This window comes from Danio aesculapii, chromosome 12 (genome assembly GCF_903798145.1).
Source record: "Danio aesculapii chromosome 12, fDanAes4.1, whole genome shotgun sequence".
NCBI classification, from domain to species: Eukaryota; Metazoa; Chordata; class Actinopteri; order Cypriniformes; family Danionidae; genus Danio; species Danio aesculapii.
In genome coordinates, this window is record NC_079446.1 from 28,289,317 (window position 1) to 28,312,755 (window position 23,439).

Below are 23,439 nucleotides of genomic sequence, written 5' to 3' on the forward strand. Positions count from 1 at the left end.
TTGATAGAAGGATTTGAAGGCAATGGGCATGAGGAATCATAAACAAGTTGATGGGTAAATAAATGATGGGTGGATCAATGGATAAGTTATAGATTAATACTAGGTGGATGTATGTATGGATGAATGATTGGTTTAGGGAGGTATGGAGGTATGGGTGGATTAATGAATAGATGAATAAATAGTTGAATAGATTATTGATAGAAGAATGAAAGGGGAGTGAACAAATGTTGGATGGATCATATGTAGGTTGATGGGTGGATGAATGATAAATGATGAGTGGATGGAAGGTGAGTGTAAATATGATTGATGAATAATAGGTGGATGAATGGAAGTTGGATTATTGATGGATGTATAGAAGATTGGATGGATGGATGGATGGATTATTGTTAGAAGGGTAAAAGGGAAATAGATATATGTTAGATGGATTATAGATAGGTTGATGGGCGGATGATGAAATAGGTGGATAATGGATAGATGGATTATAGATTATTGAATAGTTGATTGGTTTTGTGGATGATGAATATTTGATGAATTAATAAATTGATTATGGGTAGATGGATGAATGTTTCGTGGAAAATATAGCTGTAGTTCAAAAAGGAAACCATTATTTACAATTAGCTTTTACCTTTACCTTTACCTACAGTACATTGCAGTTACACCCATTTTGTCTAACATCTGTTTCAGTGCTTGAGTGAGGAGAGTGTACAGCTGTTCTTCATGCTGCTCTGACAGATGGCTCATATTCTCATTGAGTGCTGTAGAAACGGCCAGCATCAGCAATGAGCACAGGAGGTCTGTTTGTGTGTGTGGGATCACGCTGCATTAGACTGTGCGCCCAAGACCTAAAGGTTAATTGGTTGACTCTCCATCAGAATTTGAGCACTGCTGAAGTAGCTGAGCTGTGAAATAGTGCTCAAATTCTCCATAAACTTTGCTGTCTGCTACTAAATCAGCTTCCTGGAGCCACACTTATTGATTCGTGTGTGTGTTTGTGTGTGGTTGTGTCCTTCTCGACACAGTTGCATTAGATACTGTGGTCTCGTAGTGTAGATACAGACAGACCCTCAGGGGCTCTGGGGGATGTGGCTGTGTGGCTCTGCATATGTCACAGATGTGCTAATGTGTGGCTGAGCGGATGCATCCTGACTGCAGGCGGTCAGATGGAAATGTAGGTTACACTGGTCATCCATACTCAGTCCAGGAGGAAAAGAGTGAGTCTGTCTTTGTGGAAGGGCTAGTGTCTGCGCTCTTTATAAATAAAGGAAGCGATGTTATTTTTATAACTATACACTGTAAAAACAAAAGTCTACCTAGCTTTTTTTAGTTGAATCAAATTAACTTTGTTATCATTAGGGCTGGGTGATTAATTAAAGTAATCGAAATCATCATTCACAACTAGGCATGGTATGATAACCGTTTTCATGGTGTACCGCGGTTTGGAAAAGTCAGGGTTTTAAAACCGCCAAAATTTGCGGCAATACCGTTCCTAAGGTGTGTGTACTGTTTTTTTATTTACTTTTTTAGAACAACAGTATCACCAGCAGAAAAGATATCCAAAGATGCATTTTTAAATTGTAAAAAAATCTGTTTTTGAAATAAATGAACACAGCAGAAGTCAATAATTCAATTAAATTATTTAGCCTGACATGTTTACTGCTCCAAAATATTATAAATGTTTCTCAAAATAAAATATATTGTTTCCAAAAGGGAAAAAGTTTTAGTTTTTTACCCAGACATCTAAAAAGAATATATTTTTGAGCAGTAATCACAATTCCGTGAAACTGTGATATTTTTATCCAAGGTTATCATACCGTCAGAATCTTATACCAGCCCATGCCTATTCACAACCTATAATCGATTGAATTTTTTCAGGTCTATTACTTTCCCTACCACGTGACCCCACTCAGTTATATTATGCCACCTACATGTCGATGCTGGACAACTTAAACACTGAGAAAACTGAGCAACAAGACCAGCTTGTACCAGAGAAAAATGCATTTTTACTTTACCAAAATGGTCAGCAAAAAATAAACAAATAAAATAATCGTTCATTAATCGTAATTGAGTTAATGTTCAATTAATTGAGATTTATATTTTAGGCCAAAACTCTCATCCCTAGTTGTCATCTGAACATAAATAAGTAAAACTTACTAAAAATATTACATTTAAATTATTTAATAAGTTTATCAGCTTTTGACATTTTTTTTTAGCTGTATGTAGTTTAAGTAACATAAAAACATTCGTTCTCATGACTTTTTGTCATATACATTTTTTACAGTGTATTATTTATAATTTTAGTAGTTTTTTTATCTGAAACATGATGTGACTTGTATATATGTATTTTTTTATTACTTATTTCGATAGATCGTTTGTAAAGCAGCTGGCTTTAATGTTGTGCACACATTTGAGAGATTGAGTATATCCTAAAGCACACATGCAAGCGTATCCATAGAAACATCTAAAAAAATAACTAAAAAGAAAAGAATCGTGACCTTATTCAAGTTTTCAATCTCGCTTGTCTTTCTTTGTTTTTCTCACTCTGAGCTGTACCTTATTCACACTCACTCTCTTATGTAACCATCTTAGAGAGTACTGTATGTCACAGCTTAGCACACAAGGCCTTTAAGTAACTCTGTTCATGGCATGCTTAACCTTAATGGACCCTCTCTGGAATACTCTGTTCTGATTGGTCAGTAATGGCATTTTGAAGTCCAGCATTGCTCTGTAATGATGGCTGCATTATATAAATGGACATTGCCTCAGACCGCACAATGCTCATATAGCTGTGTTTAGGCTTGTGAAGCTTTAGTCTTAATCTGCAATTGAGCTAATACAATTATTTCAAATCAATATTTATTGCACATAGAAGTTATTTATTTATTATCTAAGCAGTGCAGAATTAGGGGGTAATTTACATTCAGAATGAATCAAAGTACTTTACAAAACCGTAGGCTCTCTGGTAATGCATATGGAGTTCTCTAATGTGGACACAGAGAGTTGTGGATTGCTATCCTTGTGGGGACAAAACATAATGATTTTTCTATGCTGTACAAAACATTTATATTCTATCCTGTTATCCAAAACCTAAACCTATCACTCTCGCTTTGATATTTTGAAAACTAATCATTATGATGTAGAGTATGATTTATAAGCCACCTCAGTTTAAGTCTCCAAAACAGAATTTGAACACACACACACAAGCAGCCAAAAGTAATGAGATGCTTAGGAAAGAATGGAATTTAGGTTGCCATGTTTACATAGAATCCAACTGTGGCAGAATGTTTAATGGTATAACAGGGACCCCTAGTGGCCGATCTGAAGAACAGAAAAGATCTGGATCTTGTGTCTACTGTCTATACAATACAGTTAACAAACATCATGTGTCAATATACATTTTAAGCTGAAACATTTTTACTTCATTTTACATTGAGTTTGCATGTATATTTACGTATATGTGTGCATATTTAAAAAAAAACCTACATTTTAAAATGTATATATTGATACAAATATGTGTAATTTAACAAGCTCAATATTAATAAACAGAATATATCAGACTATCAAATTATGAAAAATTGTATATCAAATAGTTAAAATTATTATTACAGTGCAGATTTTATACGAATATTTTGTCATTGTTTAGTTAAAATTATTAGTAATAATTATAGTTATATTTATAATTAAATATTGTTTACTTTTAGATAATTCATGTTAATAGGTATTTTCATTTGTAATTATTCAATGATGAATAATTAAAATAAATTCCTACTATTCATTGATAGATGACATAATAATAATTTAAATTGTAAAATAATTATATTATATTATATTATATTATATTATATTATATTATATTATATTATATTATATTATATTATATTATATTATATTATATTCAAACACATACACTAGAGCCAATTTAGCTTATTCAATTCACCTATAGTGCATGCTGACCCATCGGGGGCTCGAACCAGCAACCTTCTTGCCATTATATTATATTATATTATATTATATTATATTATATTATATTATATTATATTATATTATATTATATTATATTATATTATATATTAAGTAACACTTTACAATACACTGTAAAAAATGCAGGGTTCCACACAATTCCTTCATGTACAATTCCACAAATCAGTTAGCTGAACATAAAACTATTAGGTTGTCCAAAAAAAACCTCAAGAATTGTGTTGTTTCAACTTATTTTAAATAAGTAGTTTAAACAAGCAGCAAAATAAATTTTTGAGTGTGTAATATAATATAATATAATATAATATAATATAATATAATATAATATAATATAATATAATATAATATAATATAATGTTTGCTAATGTGTATTGTCAAAGAGACAAATTAAATTGAAAATATTTAATTGAAATATAATTTTTACAGTTTTGTGACTATTTTTTTAATATTTATAACATTATTATTATTATTATTATTATTATTATTATTATTTTAGAACAGTATGATATCAGTATGATATCAGTTATAAGTAACCCGAGTAGCTCTCATACTTAAGCATATGCCTGAAAGCAATGGTTGGCATGGATCACAGACGAATAAACTGATGAATCATCTCCAGATCAACATTTCAACATTTTCTTACTTCAAGCTTGCAGAACCCAGTGCTTGGTGCCACTGCATCTATAGCACCATTGTGATGTCTGAATGAGCAAGCACATTTGGAGCAGAAACTATCAGACGCCTCTGTATACGTGTGTATCTCTGTGAGTGTGTGTGAGTGAGTGTAACCACAAAGGGCTTCATTAGCATCCATATCTGTGCATCTAATCTGCAAACATCTCTGGAACAACAACAGACCTCTCATAACATGAAACCGCACGGCATTCATAGATGCTTCAGTCTGAGCTCGTATACACACGTTTGATTATAGTTGTGTTTTGGTGCATTCTCGCAGCTTCTGGCTCTGCATTTCCTCGTGGGTGTGAGCTTCACATTTCCATGTGGCTGGATGTAGATTTGAATACATTTCTCTGGTCTCTCTCTCTGTGTGTGTGTGTGTGTGTGTGTGTGTGTGTGTGTGTGTGTGTGTGTGTGCGTGTGTGTGTGTGTGTGTGTGTGTGTGTGTGTATGTGCATGTAATATTGTGTTAACATTAATATTGTGCATGTAATATTGTGTTAAATGAATTTATGGTCACTTCAGTTTGAGTTATTCTTGAGTTACTTTTTGTATTAAGTAATAAGTGCAGGCTGGTTTCTCTTAATATGATATTTACTGTACTAGATAATACAGTGTGGATATTGTTGAGGCAGAGAGCAATATGCAAACACGGGTTGAGGTTTAAATGCGGATACTGAGCTGGAAAGTTTCACTATCTCTATTGAGTTGATTGGAATAAGAGCTGCGGCTGAAGACACCAGCAGGAATCTGAAGGTATAATTGGCTGGTGTTTTTTAAAAGCTTGTAAGTTTGAAAATATGATATTTAGATTGTGATGGTGTTAAAGTGAGTACACTGTACAAAATGTAATTGCATTAAGACAACAAATATATGTATGTTGCTTTAACTTATTTTAATACGTTAATCAGGTTTTAAAAATTTTTTTGAAGTTATAGAAAGTTTAACTTAATATTTTCAGTTTGATTGATAGTTTGACAGTTAATTTGATTCAACTAAAAATTTTAAGGCAGAAAGAATTATTTTACAGTGTAAACCCATTGCTTTAAAAGGAACAAGTTGACTTGAGTGAGTAAATTGGAACTGTTATGTTGGCTTAATGTAATTTTTATAATTATGTCCATACAGTAGTTGATTTGCTCAATTGTTTTAAGGCAATGGTTGAAGTCAACTAATCACCTTTTTACAGTGTACTTTTTTATTATATTATATATTGAGGATGATTATGATAATAGTAATGTTAAATTGTAATAAATTTCAATAAAAAAAACTAAATAAATTAATGCTGTGATGGAATTTATTTTTTTACAATGTACTTTCTATTATAGGATATTATATTGACGATGATCATGATAGTAATAATATTAAATTGTAAATAATTTCAATAAATAAAACTAAATAAATTAATGCTGTGATAGAATGATTTTTTTACAATGTACTTTCTATTATAGGATATTATATTGACGATGATCATGATAATTACAATATTAAATTGTAAATAATTTCAATAAATAAAACTAAATAAAGAAATGCTGTGATAGAATGATTTTTTAACAATGTACTTTCTATTATAGGATATTATATTGACGATGATCATGATAATAATAATATTAAATTGTAAATAATTTCAATAAATAAAACTAAATAAATTAATGCTGTGATAGAATAATTTTTTTACAATGTACTTTCTATTATATGATATTATATTGACGATGATTATGATAATAATAATATTAAATTGTAATTAATTTCCATAAATAAAACTATATAAATGAATGCTGTGCTAGAATGAATTTCTAATAATATTAAATTGTAATTAATTCCAATTTAAAAAACTAAAATAAATTTTGTGATGGAATTTATTTAAATGTTCATAAAGAATAAATGTTTTAAAATGACAATATTTATTTTTAAAGAGACATTTGTAATGTAATTTGAAAGTTATTCTACATTTAACATGTATTATTACCTAATATTTCTGTGTGAATTATGATCTGATCATAATCAGAAATAAATACATTAAGTATTAATTCTTTTAACATTGTCTTTATTATATTTTTTACATTTAAACAAATTATAACTTTTATATGTATACTTTTCTTTTAAACAAGAAGTTGTAACATGCTTGATATTTACAGAACTAGAATGAACTTGTTCTTGTGCTTCCTCCCATTGCCAGTTTTCAGTTTCAAAATCTTTAAGTCTCTTAGAGTAGTTTTGTGATCATTATCCAAATAAATAAATAAATAAATAAATATCTGACAAGTCGAAATTCATTAATAATAAACTGTTGGCACTTTCGTTTGGAACGTTTTGCCCACAGTCCCACAGGATTTTGGAAAACGTTGAAAACAGTTGTGAGTCTATTACCGCGATTGACCTTATTATTTCAGTATGACAGGAAATCCCATCTGTTTTCATGCATGACAGGATGGATTATCCAACAGGCTTTTCCATCTCTTCGAAATACCCTGACCAATTTCAGCTCTGCCAACGGGCCTTTCCAAAAAACAGGAACTGTCAGATTTTTTTTTCGAGGTTAGCAATGGGTCATCGCTTTGTTGGTTTGGTCCTTAGTTTTGTGTCACCCAGTGTTCAACAACTCCCTCTCACATCACTCAGTTTTCACGTATTTATTAGTAAATTACAATCCCGTGTATAGATTTACAGCTCAGATCAGTGTTTTTAGCTGGAGTATATGAAGTGTTGGTTCTGTTAATGTTCAGTCTGCAATAGTTACTGTTCATCTCAGGTAAGAGAATGACTGCTATTTTTGTTCTTCCTCTTTCAGTCGCTCGACTTTCTTGCATTGTGTGGTTTGTCTTCACTATGGTGAAGCTCACAATGAGTTACACTAAAATAACAGGGCATTTAGCATTGAGGATGTTGTGTTTGTAACTGTATGAAGTAGAGACATTTTCTAAAATAACTCATACAGGCAACTTTTAATTGACTTGCTACTTTAAGGTTGACCAACCAGATGTTTCTGCTGAACTATACCGCACTTTTACTGTGATTGCAGTGTGTTAATTTGGGAAATCGTTTATTACCAAGCTACTTTTATACTATGTTATGCTCATTAGTGTTCTGCTTGATTTAAATTTACTTTTAAATGATGTTGTCGTCTTGTGCACTGTAGGCTGATTTTGTAATTAATCTTTGCCAGTTTCATCTTTGTGTGAATTAATCATGTTTTCTTTTTTTAAATTAAGGCCTATAGTGAATGATGTGATTTATAAATAGTTAGGAAGAGCTGATTGTTTTAGCATTACTATAATTAAGCAGTTAATGCCATTCGAAATAAATAAATATATATATATATATATATATATATATATATATATATATATATATATATATATATATATATATATATATATATATATATATGAGAAATGTATTTCTTTTAAATTAAAATGAATAATGAATGCTGTGATTTGATATTGTTTTATATAAATAGTTCGGAATAGCTGAGTTTAATTTTATTTATTTTATTTTATTTCACCAGCATTACTGTAAGTGCTCAGTATACCATTGGCTTTTCTATATAAACATTTTTATATTAAAACAAATTTATATATATATATATATATATATATATATATATATATATATATATATATATATATATATATATATATATATATATATATATATATATATATATATATATATATATATATATATATATATATATATATATATGAGAAATGTATTTCTTTTAAATTAAAATGAATAATGAACGCTGTGATTTGATATTGTTTTATATAAATAGTTCGGAATAGCTGAGTTTAATTTTATTTATTTTATTTTATTTCACCAGCATTACTGTAAGTGCTCAGTATACCATTGGCTTTTCTATATAAACATTTTTATATTAAAACAAATTTATATATATATATATATATATATATATATATATATATATATATATATATATATATATATATATATATATATATATATATATGTATATATATATATATATGTATATATATATATATATATGTATATATATATATATATGTATATATATATATATGTATATATATATATATATATGTATATATATATATATATGTATATATATATGTATATATATATATATATATATATATATGTATATATATATATATATATATATATATATAAACTAAAATTATTCACTGCTAAAAAATATTTTCTTACTTAGATATTTTTGTCTTCTTTCTGGTCCAAATATCAACAAAAAAATTACATTAAGAAGCATTTTCCATACAAGCAATAAATGTTGTCTTGTTTTAAGAAATAGTTTTTGAGTTTTTCTGTAAAACATGCAAAATAATCTGCCAATGGTGTAAACAAAATAATCTTGTTTTTACTTTTGACACACTGTAAGATTATTTTACTTACCCCATTGGCAGAATATTTTGCTTGTTGTAAGGAAAAGCTTACTTAATTTGGACATATCTTTTCCTAAAACCAGACAATAATTTTGACAATGTTTTGCTTGTCCAGAAAATGCTTTTTGATTATGGAATTTTAAGATATTTGGACTAGAAACTAGACAAACAATTATTGTTTCATATTTAGTAGTCAACATTTGAAATGGATCAAAAATGTTTTTCAAAATTGTAAGACAAGAACAGATGTTGTTAAATGGCTTATAATCTCTGAAAAATAGGAAACAAAATGTGAAGGGTTTTGATCCACTTCAAATGTTGACTACTGTGTATATCATACAGTTTTCAAAGACTTGTATATCAGACAAGCCAATGAAAGAATGATATACATCACATTTTCTGTTTAATTTTCTGCTTTTTGGATGGCATTTTCCATGCTTATCTTTATTGAATTCTCTTCATGTTTTCTTCTCAGTAAGTTGTTTTAAACAGTATAAGAGTCCAGCCAGTTGTCGGCAGTAAATGCCTCAATAAAACAATTGGCAGATGTTTTCGGCACTTAGTAAATCTTGGATATCTCTATAGAGTCTCTCTGTTTCCTGGCAGAATAAATCAGTTTTATTAGCTACTCCTCTTTCCTTTGTCCCTGTGGTTTGACAGATGTGTGCTTATTATAAAACATTTAGAGTCTATGCTGAAAAACCAAATATTAGCTTTATTTTACAGACTTGGGAAAGGTTTAAATGGGTGTCTTCTGGAGGATTTTTTGAAAATATATAATTGATCAAAGCAAAACAAATGTATGACTTTTTGTCAGTGTTGTTGTTATTTGTATATTTTTTTGCACAATGAATGCTTAAGAAACTGTTATGATTAGTGTGCAAATTATACATTGACGATCAGGGCGGTCAACTGTTTCGGTTAGTTTGTGTAATACATACTTCAGTCATTTACGTTTTTATTAATACGCTTTACTGGTTTATTAACAAAGCTTATTTAAGTTTTCAGCCTTTTGAGGGATATTTAATGTTTTCTGACCAACAGTATTCTTCGATTAGCTATTTCAGATGTTACAGTAAGTTAAACTACAAACTATGTGTCTAATCTGACTTTATTTCATCCTAAATCTAGATACAAACACCTATTTTACAAGAAAGTCTTTGTGAACACGATGTCTGTCAGGGATCTAGATCTGCCAATTTCAGACTTGTTTCTCGAATAGACTGATTGGCGCCATTATGCAATCACAATGGTTTGAACCATTATAGAGGTGGTCAATTGTATGTTTATGTTATCTATTATTTTAATTATACAGGTCAGAGTAAACGATTTCTCAGTATTAAAGGACTGACCCCCCATACATCTTGTTTTGATGTCCTTCAGGGGTGATCAAGCATTAATCCCCCCCAAACCACCTGTAATTCGCACCTTGGTTATGATTATAAATTATATATTGAATATTTGGTGTTGGCATGAATATAGCCAATGCTGCTGATATAGCATTAAAAGATTTGAAAAATAAAAAAGGAGGGCTAAATTTGACTTCCACTGTACATAAATACACTCATACATAAATGTAGAACTGGAACAAAAAAAAAATTCATTTTTCCCTGTGTTTTGTGTACAGAGCGTGTCTCTGAGCGGACAGGGTCGACCCGAGTCCCCCGTTTACACCAACCTGCAGGAGCTGAAGATCTGCCAGTCTTCTGTGCCACCTGTGCCCTCCACTTCTCCTCTGCATGTGCTGGGCGACTGGGAAACACACAAAGACACGAGCGGAAGGAACTTTTACTTCAACCGCACCACGCAGGAGAGAACCTGGAAACCCCCGCGCTCACGGGATAACGGGGTCAGTCGAGGAGACACGTCCAACACTGGAGACATGGAGGTAATGAACAACACAAAAAATCAATCTGCCGTGGCTGAATGATTAATTGATAAAGTTTGTGATCTGGATTTAAATGTCCAGTTCTGAACAATCGGAGTTTGCATGATTATTTATGCTTTAATCACAGCAGTATATATTCAATTATGAAATCCCACATTGGAAACTCATCTGTAATAGTGCTTCAACATTTTAATTTTGTAGTTTAAATGAATAGTTTTTCACTTAATCGACATAGATTGTTAGAGTTACAAGATATACAGTATAATACACATAAAAGATTGAACATGATTCCTACTGAGAATATCGCCCCATATATAAAATAGAATTTGGTACATTATTGCATATGTTTACGTGGAACCCTACTACCTAGTTGTGAATGTTTAGTAGTGCTTTAACTACTGTATTTAGCATTAGTTATGCGTGTTTATATTTGTTCTATTGTTTTTGTTTTTATTTTGATTTCTTTTTGATGTTACATCTTAGCTCATGCCTCGCAATAAGGTTTAAGTCTTTAGTCTTGCAAGGGTTAATATGTATATGTGTATGTATATGTGTATGTGTATACATATATTATTATTTGTATAATATAGTCTTAATTGTTTTATTTCGCTAGAATAAAAGCAGTTTAAAATTTTTTAAAAACCATTTTAAGGTCAAAATAATTAGCCACTTTAAGCTATATTTTTTTCTGATGGTCAGCAGAACAAGCCATCAGTATACAATAATTACTCTAACCTGCCTAGTTAATCTAATTAACCTTGTTAAGCCGTTAAATGTCACTTTAAGCTGTATAGAAGTGTCTTGAAAAATATCTAGTCAAATATTATGTACTGTCATCATGGCAAAGATAAAATAAATCTGTTATTAGAAATGAGTTATTAAAAGTATTATGTTTAGAAATGTGTTGAAAAAATCTTCTCTTCGTTTAACAGAAATTGGGGAAAAAAAATAAACGGAGCTAATGACTCAGGGGGCTAATAATTCTGACTTCAACTATATATATATATATATATATATATATATATATATATATATATATATATATATATATATATATATATATATATATATATATATATATATATGTATAATGAGTTTATTCTGTAAATTGCTGATGTGAAAATAATAAATATATTGATTTTTAAAAAACAACAACTGAAAACCAAAGTCATCAGGCAGGGTTATGAAACTGATTCAGTTTTTAGTCTTTTCACCCAGAATTATTATTTGTATGTTACAGGAATTACAGCTGTGCTGGGATAAGAGTTTATAGTTGGGATAGAAACATTGATTTTAATTTAATGAGCTATTTTAATGAAGGATGTAGCAATGGGCTTTATGCACAGGTACTTTTATTGTTCAGTAAGCCAGCTCAGGCACTTCTGGTGGACTGTCACCTCGTTATAAAACCACCACATATTAGATCTGGTTTCTTTAAAAAAATCAATGCTCTTCACTGCCTGATTGCAATGCAATATAACTTAAACCAGACAAGAAGCACTGCGTTAAATTATATTATTCTGCACCTTGTCTTTAAAATATGGAAATTCATTTTACCATCGTATTTTCAATAGTTTCTACACTCACCTGCTGCTCCTGACAACATTTGCATCTCGTTTTACCAGAGGCATTATGATGACCTTTCTTCTTGTTTTATGCTTGAACAACTAAATGAATGCTTATGTCTGTTTAACTGACTATATCTTAATTCAATAACGATTGTCACATTGATCTTTCACTGCCACTTTATTTGTGGCTGAAAAACACTTGCTGTGCATATAGCCCATTACATCAACAGACAACCATTAATAATGTTTTTGACATTGAAAATGTTTGGGAATCTTAAAAAAATGCTAATTCTTGGAGTAATACTGAATAATTATTTCCACTGAGGTATATAGGTATATATCCTTTCAAATGATAGAATAATGTAATATAAAAAACATTGCACAAAATAAAAGCTTGTTAGAGCTCTGTGTGTGTTATGATGATTTGTTTTCCAATTTGAAATAAGCAGAAACCAAAAAAGGACTGTTTTTGTTTGTTTTCATTTGTACTAAAATGAAAAAGGCTTGATTTTAGGGTTTACAAGTGGAAAATGAATAAACAGCTTCACGTTTGTTTTACGCATGAGGGCAGTCATACACACGCCTCTTTCTGCCGATTAGTCAACTAAATTTGAGCCTGTGACGTCAGTTTGTTCAACAAAGTAAAAGTTGCTGTATCAGTATTCTAATAAATATACAATCACGCTATTTTCTGTACCTTTCACAGAAATATTAAACACTACCCATATCAGTTTTGCACCATCTTCCCATAGACAACAAGGAGTGGATAAGGAGGACATAAAAAATAATACAGTGTGAAAAATTTCAGCAATTATTTAGTCATTTTCTCTTTTACCATTCTCTGTGTCCACTCGTTTTCTCATTTTTGCTTCTTTCATTTCAGTTTAGAAAGTAAATGATCACAACGCACACTGACCATCAAAACCTCTATTAATTTATGTAAATTTCTTTGTTATTTTTTGTCTATTCAGAAATAGGGGAGAATCATTATCTGTATTTGAAAAATAAAAATTCTCAGTCCCTCCAGTATCCTGCAGTTCATGTAAATGATATATCTGATTTCATCTGTAAAGCGCAGCACATTTGCATTGCTTATGTGAGTGTGGCCATACAGTATGTGAAAGTTTGAAGTAGGCCAGAGTTGAAGTAGGTCTTCAGTTTATATTTAAGCTTTAGAAAAATGCTATTTAGATGTTTAAGCTTCATCACACATTGACCCAGCTTTAGACAGAGCTCATATTACTGTTGTTACAGGATAGTATTTAAAAATGACAGAAGTGTTTCTGTGTTAAGTTACTGTTAGAGATATGTGTTTAGAAAAGTAAACTGTTTGGCCTGTTTTCCAGACTCTTTCAGGACATCTGTGTCTATAGTTTCAGTTGAGTTTGACTGTTTCCACTGTCCATAATTGCCATCTAGTGGTGAAAATATAAAAGTGGTCATACATTAATAAAAGCGTTTGCTTTTATGCATTAATGGTGTTAAAATGGCAGTAGGCCAGCTTCAATCTGTATTTTAATTAAGAAACATATCATTATAAGATATAGTTATTTTTAGTGACATTGCATTCAATTGTCAGTTAAATCTTTAGTCCTCATTTTGTATATAATAACATTTTTAATATTTATTAAAAAAAATTTATTATAAATATTATATAAATAAATATTATAAAAAAGTAAAACATTTACATAGTGATTTTGTTTGTTTTATGGAAACAATGCTATTAACAATAATAATGATAATTAAAAAAATAAAATAAAATAAATAAATAATAATAATAATAATGTGTTAATTATTTCAAAAATAAGCAATGGCTTGTAATAAAAACATTAGTAGATAAAAAATAACTATTATTATTGCAAAATTTTAATTAATACAGTATTATTATTATTATTATTATTATTATTATTATTATTATTATTATTTTTATTATTATTATTATTTGCTACAGTTATGTTTTCTAGATGCTTTTCCTAAGCTACTGGTTACAAATAAATTTATTTTTTTAAATAATACTGATAATAACAATATTATTAATTATGCTTTTTGTGTATATATTTTTTCTTTTGATAGTTTAAATGTTTATGATTATTATTGAGAAAAAAATTAAAATATGATTTTATTTTAAATCATTTGCATTTATACCTTTTGGAGATATTTCAATCCAAAGCTAATTGAATTTCAGTTGAAAAATACTAGTAATAACTTTACTAGTAGTGGATTTCATGTATATATCACAGAGCATTACCATAGCATTGTTGGTGCTGCGCTATACAATTGGAGCTAAATAAATGAGATGTTTTACCAATTAAAAACATTAACCAAATATTTCAGAATATGCCTTTTTTTTTTCACTCTCTCTTGTTTCCTTGTGTTCTCCAGCACTTGTCGTCAGAGGAGAACTGTCCCAGCACACATTCCAGTCAGTCAGACAGTCAGTACGGCTCTCCACCTCGAGGCTGGTCTGAAGAGCTGGATGAACACGGACACACACTCTATGTGTCTGAATACACCAACGAGAAGGTGCCGCAAAGAGCTTTTCACACACTATTGGCATTCTAATTATAGATGAAACCCAGTGTAAAGGGCCGTTTGTATACTCCTAAACATTTTTAAATTAAATTTGTAGAGAACTATTTTTATTTATATATGTAAAAAAGATTTCTCCAAACACCTGTCATATTCGAAGGATCTGACATCTACCCAAGAGCTACTGTTTTTTTTCTTGGGGTTTTTGAAAAATGAAACTGAAGTGTCCGAGCCTCATGTGAACATTGGTATTGTTGATTAGTGTGAATGCAAATAGTAATCGTTATATTTCTTATTTATATGTATTCTTTTTGGCAGTGGATTAAGCATGTGGACGAACAGGGACGGCCGTATTACTACAGCGCTGATGGGTCTCGCTCAGAATGGGAGTTACCAAAAGTAAGTTAACTGTGTTTCAAAGGTGCACCCAAACAGCCTTTCTCATGTCTTTAGGTCATGTGCTGTTCATTGACTCAACTGTAAACCTGGACAGCAGGAGGTTTACTGGGAAAGTCTAAAAGTAACTCTGATTCCTTAATCTGGTTATCTGAGATGAGTGTCGCTGCCGGACGCTGTTTATCTGACCACACTCTACTTATTTAACACGCATACACTTAACTGTCATTACAAGCGTACTGTATGCACACATGTTGTGCTACAATGGTGTGTGTGTGTGTTGGGTGGGCTTATGTTCAGAGGGGGGCAACTAACCTCACATGGTGCCGTGGACGCTGAGGAGAGAGGTACTCTTTACACTTCTGTGTTTTAGTCGTTGAGGATGTTCCTTTAGTATATAAATGAGTTTCATTTAGCCAGCATTTGAAACTGGAGCAAAGTTTTTGTATATTACTGTGCTCTAATATTGTGTATCAGTTTTGTTCTGTTATATAATAGTTCATTCTGATTCTCAAATCTGATACACTGTAGAGTCTTTCTAGCCATGTCATATATTATGCTAGTATCACCACAGGAACTATTTCACAGTTTGTATCACTCCACCTTCAGCATCCCTCACACAATGTTATGGCTGAATGCATGTACAAATACTATTGCAATTGTTTCATGGATTGTTTTTGAAGTGTTTTGAAGACTAAAATGTAGTTAAAGTTTGAATATGCAGTTTATTTATTTAAAAATTGCTCCTATTTGTCAGTTTGTTTCATCGATTTATGAGATTGAGCCTACTTAAACCCGCCGGAGAGTATGCTTGCCTCTGACATTTTTTCTGGAATCTACTGCTGGCTCTGATGTGTGCTTCTAAAGTGGTTAAACATTAAATAAATGTTGTTTTGTTTATATAAAGCGGTCAATCTTTAAACCAATTAATCTGTTATTTGTTTCAGAGCAAACGGTTGTGGCTGAAGGCACATTTTTACAAATATGTTTTCTGAAATTTTAGAGTATCCACTGCTGACTTTGAACTCTCAACTTTTTTTAATAGTGCTGAACTATATATCGTTTGAGCATTAATATTGCAATGTGTATATTCGCAATAGTCACACCGCAAAATTACAGTGTTTATCAAAGATTTAATTTAATCTTCATAAATAATTTCAATTATTTATACAATGATGACCATGTTATTTTACGTTTCATTGTCCTTGATTACTTTAACGCTCCCCAGAAAACCCTAAAGCACTGTTTATTTAATTTTTATTTTTGCTCTTTTGAATTTATATATGTTGGTAATTTATTATATGTCATGCCGATGCACTACATAGAAAAAGATTTAATTATCCCAGTTGATCTAAATGGATGAAATCTTCCCAAATAGAGCTATTAAAAATCATCTGGTGATATTATATACATATCGCAATAAATTTCACAGCAAAACAAAATATTGCAATGTCAGATTTTTCTTTATATTGTGCAGCTCTATTTTATCTTTTATATAATAGCTTTTATTATAGATGGTGTTGTTTATTGAATATTGCTGTTCAGTCAATTCTGTTTTATATCGTAATAGTAATTAATCAGTATTTACTGTTATAGTGAATAAATGTCATGAATAAATGAATATTTTAACCATTTCTCAGTGAATATAGGCAACGTATTTTGGTGCATGTAAACAAAACAGATTTATTAAACCGATATATTTATTAAAATAATATTTTAGTCACCAAACATATTTAGAAATCGAAAGATAATACAATTAAATTCAACAAGATTCTACAAAATTTCAACAAAATTTTTACATTTTTTTTGCTTCTCTTGACTTTTCTCTTTTTTAAATTTGTATTTAATATTTTTCTATAACATATACATTTGGGTGTACTCCTTTTTGGACCGTTGTTGTAAGTTGTTTTGTTAGATAAGCTCCAGATTTGGCTTCAGTACTGACTAATCTAATGTGTATCCACCAATATAATATTGTATAGCTTCCTATTAAAAATATTAGTTTAAAGGTAGATTTGTGGGTGTGTGTGTGTGGTGATGGTAATTCCAGTACATTAGGACTTTAGATGGCACAAAGAGTCTTTGTAGTCAACTGTGAAGAAACAAGGGTGTAAACAAGGACTTTAATTTTACTTTCAACAAGACACAACCAATATTGTTATGGGGAGCGTACTTAGAGAAATCTATACTGTGAGAAAGATTGCTTTAACAAAAAAATCCTTAAAAAAGTTAAATCTGTCGGGGATTGAAGTGGTTTCTCACGCAAAAGAGGTGTTAAGGTGGCGTCAGCCTTGCTCTGGGATTCGAGGAGTTTAGATGTCACGTGACATACATCTTGCATTACGTAGATAACTCCACTGTCTAAACACACTAGTTTAGAAGTGAGCGCCACCCGCTGTAAGTTTTCTCCATATTTTTGGATAGTAGAGTAGGTTAAGTTATAGCGTGAAAACGCTGAAGATGTTCTGTTTGTTTATTTTCTAATAGATAGTTTAGGGGGTTATATTAGCTAGATTTGGGCGTTTTGTTATATTGCTTTCGTTTATTTGGCGCCACTTAATTCTCGTTTCCCCAACCATAATACGTTGATTTATTCTCTTTTTTGTGTGATCTTGTAAATAACACTTTTTTTTGTTTTCTGTTTGACTTTTTCACTATTGTAAATAAATTCACTTATTTTTGGCAGTATTTTGGTTGTTGTTGTTGAAATATTGCCACCAACTCACCACAAATTTTAACCACCTTTAAATGTTACCTCTTAAACCCTAGAGCAAAACTATAAAGTCGTAACAAGGCCGTTTAATTTTTTATGTTTTGACACAATTCACACACCGTTTTGACTTTTAATCTTTCTCAGGATTTGAATTCTTGAAATAGAAAATACAATTCTTGATATCAAAAATTTAATTGTTTTAAGCAATAAAATAAATATGGCTTGCCTGGTAATTTACTTAGTTTATTGCTTAACAGGAAATTAAATTCCTGACATCATCAATTATATTCTTGATGTCAAAAATGTAATTCTTGATATCAAGAATTCATTTTCTGACAATGAATACAAGTTGAAACGGCTTGCCATCCACTCATGTCAGCATGGCTATGATTATTCATGTGGAAGTTTTTTTTTTTATATATGATCAGTCCGTTTTAATCACACTTTCTCTCTTTCTTTCCTGTATGTTCACAGTATAATCTCTCTCCTCCAATCTCTGGAGAAGCTCCCAAGAGTTACAGTTTGGAAAGGAAGCAGCAGGAGCCCATTGTGTTGACCAAATGGAGACACAGCACATATGTGCTGGACATCAGTGACAAGGTACACATATATGTTGTTAAACACAAACAGCCAATCACAGTTCAGTTTGGGGAATATAAAATAGGCTTACGCTGATGACATAACAAAAGTCTCGATTTGAGGATGACAGTGCATTTCAAATCTTTATACTTTGCCACTATCCTTCAGACCACTTGGTTTTACCTATTTGCCAACAAGAAGGTAATTATATTTTAATATACATTTGTGAATTATATTGTAATCATTTAAAATGTAATCAAATTCTTTAATTATTATTATTATTATTTAGTAGAAGTCTGGTGGAACAATGTTTCCAATCATTAATGTTTAGATGTTTCATGTTTTTTTTGAAACATTAAAATAGCAATTTGCATTTAATCCTTGTGTGTTCTCAGGACTTTTTTGACTCATTTTGGCATCTTTTTCTAAGGTCTGACTTTTTGTTTGAGCACAGCTGGCCATTAATTAAAATTAAGTTATTATTATTATTATTATTATTATTATTATTATTATTATTATTATTTGGTATGAAACATTAGTGTTTCACAAAAACGGAGTTTTCATGTAAATAAACTGTAATTTATTGTTCAAACCATTAAAAATGATCCAGGATGAACCACCATGGCTGATGCTGGTAAAGAAATGATTAATTGAAAGTTAAAAAGAAAACAAATTTTTTTTCTTCTAAACACCTTTGTTACATTTTTAAATTGATCTACAAGGGTTAATGCTTTCTATGTACATAAAAATTACTTTTAAATATAAAATCACCCACTCCAACATATTGAAAGTAACACAACTGCTTTCATGTTTAGGTGTTTATTGCCCTGGCTTTTTTTTTTTCTTTTTTTTTTGCATTTTTTGTTATTTTTAACTGCATGCCTGTAACTCTCAGGCCTTGTCATATCTTTAACTATGAAACCAGCATGCAGCCGAAAAGCCAATTAGGAGGCTGTCAAAATTCATTTTTTCTGCGCCCAGATGCCAGTGAAGATTAACACGGACCAAATATATTTCCTCAAGTAGAGCACTTAACAATCCTTAATCCTGTACCAATTTTTTTGTATTTTTAATATTATTAATGCTATTATTTATTATTATTATTATTATTATTTAACTCAGTTACTGGTTCTTTAAAGATGCGAAATGGAGCAAGCCTGATATTATGTTGCACAATGGTTTTCATTCCAGCTGCCATTTAAAAACAGATGGTTCAGCGTGAACCGCCCCCCCAGAGGCTTCGGCCTGCCAGTGTACAGAAAAGTTAGTCAACTCCACATCCTGTAACCAATCAAATGTGATTACAGACCTTTTGATTTTCAATTCACAAATTGAAAGTTTTTTTTTTTCAAAGCGAATCAAGAAATTAAATCAGTATGATGAAATCCTCCTCAAAATGTTCTCTTTATATCTTGCATTTTATTTGTGTGCATGAAGCAATGGAAGAAATTAATTAGGAGACCACTTTAGGAGTGTGAGTAAAATGTTCATATTTGTTCTATTCTATTAAGATCTAAAACATTTATTCAAAATTTCAAATAATATAAAATATATATTTTGAATATTTTTATATGAAATTATAGTTATTTTATTTTATTTTACCTTCTTAAATACTATTATAACATAATATTAAGTTAAAAACGTTACTAATTTAGGTAACAGTTTAAAATAATGGTCCATTAATATATTAGTTAACATGAATAAACAATTAGTAATACATTTATTACTGGGGATGCTCCGATCAGGATTTTTGCAGCCCATACTGGGTACTGATTCCTTGTCATGGTGATCGGCCAATACCGAGTACCAATTCTGATGCTTCAAGCTTTATGGAACTTTGCCGTTGCATAAAGCACATTTTCCCTCTAATGAGCTCTCGCCTTACCCAAGTGAATAAATTAAGGATGTTGCATACATGTAATGGTCAAAAGTTGCTTAACAAAACAAATTGATACAACAAATGCAAAAATGGTAAGAAACATTAGTAACGAAGCAATTTGGAAATGTTGCTCATGTGTTGTAGTACTGCTGATGTATTTCTCGAACGCGCACATGCATCTTCCTCTGCTTGTAAAGGCATAAACAAACACTTGTGATGGGTTCGTGAGATCAGATCAGAAATGTGAAATGTGATTATTGGCCGATACTGATCTCTGACCGATCAATCGGAGCATCTCTATTTATTACAGTAGTTATCCATCTTTAAGTTAATGTTATTTAAGTTAAAATATGTTAGTTCATGTTATCTCAGCGTGCATTAGCTAATGTTAACAAGCACAACTTTGAATTTTAATAAGACCTTAATAATTGTTGAACTATGATTAGTAGATTCTTTACAAGATTATTCATACTTAAAGTTAGTAAATACATAATACTAATGCACCATTATTCTAAATTGTTACCATATTTTGTTTTCTTGAAATAAGAATATCTGAAAACATGGCATATTTTTTACATTTTTATTTTTAATTTTGAAAAAAACATCAGTTTGCAGACCAAAACAAAAATTGCTTGATTCAAATACATTACTTTGAATTTTAGTGATCTCCTAATTTTTTCTATAGGTGTATCTGTATTTTTTCGTATGCTTGCTTCTGCTATTTTTACACTAACTCCTCAAATATTACTGACGTCAAAAAATCACCATTATCTGTCAATGTGCAGACTAACACACCAGCATTTTTCTCTTAGGAAATTCTAACCTTATCTGAGAATGGATTTAACATTTTTTTTTTCCTCCTGTAAACCCCTCTCTATTCTGAATATTTAACATCACTGTTTCTGCTTTATGACTTACAGGAGTCTGTAAATGCCAAACACAACTCTCCTGAATCAGACTCCTGTCCATCCTCACCAAAACACCCCTCTACCGTTAGTATCCACACTAACCTGAGTCCCTCTGTTCATGCATGATTCAGTATATTAAGATTCAGTTCTCTTCTAAATGCATGTTGTCATCAGCGAATGACCAGTGCTATTTTCTAATTTAGATACTACTGCTGCTGCAAATAACTATGATATTATATTGTGTGCATATTAATATTGATAGTATTATCATTATAGAGTGCAACATTTGGGTTCTGGAAGTAAAAATCTGATTTTTTTCTGAGCATAATTTGTAAAGACAGACATGTTTTAAGTGCTCCAGTGTTGTTAATTGATTTGATGCTTATGTTAATCCTATTTATTTAGTTTTTTAATAGTATTCATGTTTAACAGTGGAACTTGTGATGAAAAATTATGTTACCCATGATACTCCACAGAAGAAAAAAAACAGAGGTCCTCCTTGGAATTTTTTATTTAAAATTGGAAATTCATAATTCTTAAAAACAAATAATAATAATGCGCATTTGTGACTTTTCTATGTTTTTATTCAGTTAAATACTTAAAAAATTAGGGTTGGAGCAAAACTGTGTAGACCTGCGGCCCTCCAGGAATTGAGTTTGAGACCTTTAAGGTGTTGTAAATTAAGTTAATATATAATCTATTGTAATTCTATACATTTCACAAAAAATAATTTTAAGTTTTGCTCCAACTCTAATCCAACACAGCTGATCCAAATAGTCAAGGAGTTCAAGACTACTAGACACTAGTGTTAAACACCTTGATTAGTTGAGTCTGCTGTGTTTGATTAGGGTTGGAGCAAAACTGCAAAGCTGCAGCCCTCCAGGAATTGAGTTTGAGATCGGCCCTCCAGGAATTGAGTTTGAGACCTTTAAGGTGTTGTAAATTAAGTTAATATATAATCTATTGTAATTCTATACATTTCACAAAAAATAATTTTTTAGATTACAACTTAGATTGTTATTAATGACAAAACATGTACATTTAATTCATTTCAGCAAAGTCATTATCAATACAAATCACTTCTTACTCATAGATATACAGAAATAAGGGTTTAAAAATTCTGCGTACCCGATACCGGGTCCATGACATCATTTACTTCCGCATTCTTTCAATTTTAAAGGTCTCTACTGGCCCAATACCCCATAAGTGGTTCTGTTCTCTCATGAGTTGGAATAGAATAACTTGTGCATAGATTATGATAGAGATATTTTTCTTTTTTCCTATGATTACTGACATGTGCAGGAACCACCAAAAATAATTACAGCAACCTAGACCACACAGAACCAAAAAGGTGCACTTTCTAAAAAAAAAAAAATGACTTCCAAATCTTTAATGAAGACTTTAAAAGCCCTATGGTAATTAAAATGTAGAAAATACTTCCAGAACAAATGTGATAAAGTGGACAGGCCACCAATGCACTCTATAATACTGTAATATACAGTGTCATTAAATAATTGAGCTTTTTTATTATTATATTATACCTAATAATTTGTATTCACTGAGCAAAATGTTCTCCTCTCTCCAGCCCTCAGAAAAGTGTGGTGTTCTCAATGTTACCAAGATCACTGAACATGGCAAGAAAGTCAGGTAAAAAAAATAAATGCTTCACTATAATAGATGTGGGGAAATAGATACACTAATGCTATTTGAGAAAATATCAAATTAAATGAAATAGTAATAATATTGGTCACACTTTATTTTGATGGTCCGTTTGTTGAATTTAAGTTACATTGCACCTACATGCCAACTAATTCTCATTAGATTAGTAGTAGACTGTTAGGTTGGGGAGTAGGGTAAGTTGACATGTACTTACAAAGTTTCTTATAGTCAGTTAAATGTCTGTTGAAGGAGCAGTATCAACAGATATTAAGCAGACAGTCTACT

The 23,439-nt window shown here is 30.6% G+C and overlaps 1 protein-coding gene across 5 annotated transcripts in view; it reads left to right on the forward strand.

The window, feature by feature from the left end:
- arhgap12b (Rho GTPase activating protein 12b) overlaps positions 1-23,439 on the forward strand; it is a 105,825-nt gene that overhangs the window by 61,526 nt on the left and 20,860 nt on the right. For 3 of the 5 annotated variants that reach the window (XM_056469191.1, XM_056469192.1, XM_056469194.1), the window contains exons 3-8: positions 10,663-10,923; positions 14,874-15,014; positions 15,339-15,419; positions 18,604-18,729; positions 21,508-21,579; positions 23,081-23,142. In XM_056469191.1, coding sequence (XP_056325166.1) covers positions 10,663-10,923; positions 14,874-15,014; positions 15,339-15,419; positions 18,604-18,729; positions 21,508-21,579; positions 23,081-23,142 — 743 coding nt within the window. The remainder of the gene's footprint in view (positions 1-10,662; positions 10,924-14,873; positions 15,015-15,338; positions 15,420-18,603; positions 18,730-21,507; positions 21,580-23,080; positions 23,143-23,439) is intronic. The other 2 variants (XM_056469193.1, XM_056469195.1) reach the window with 1 other exon arrangement.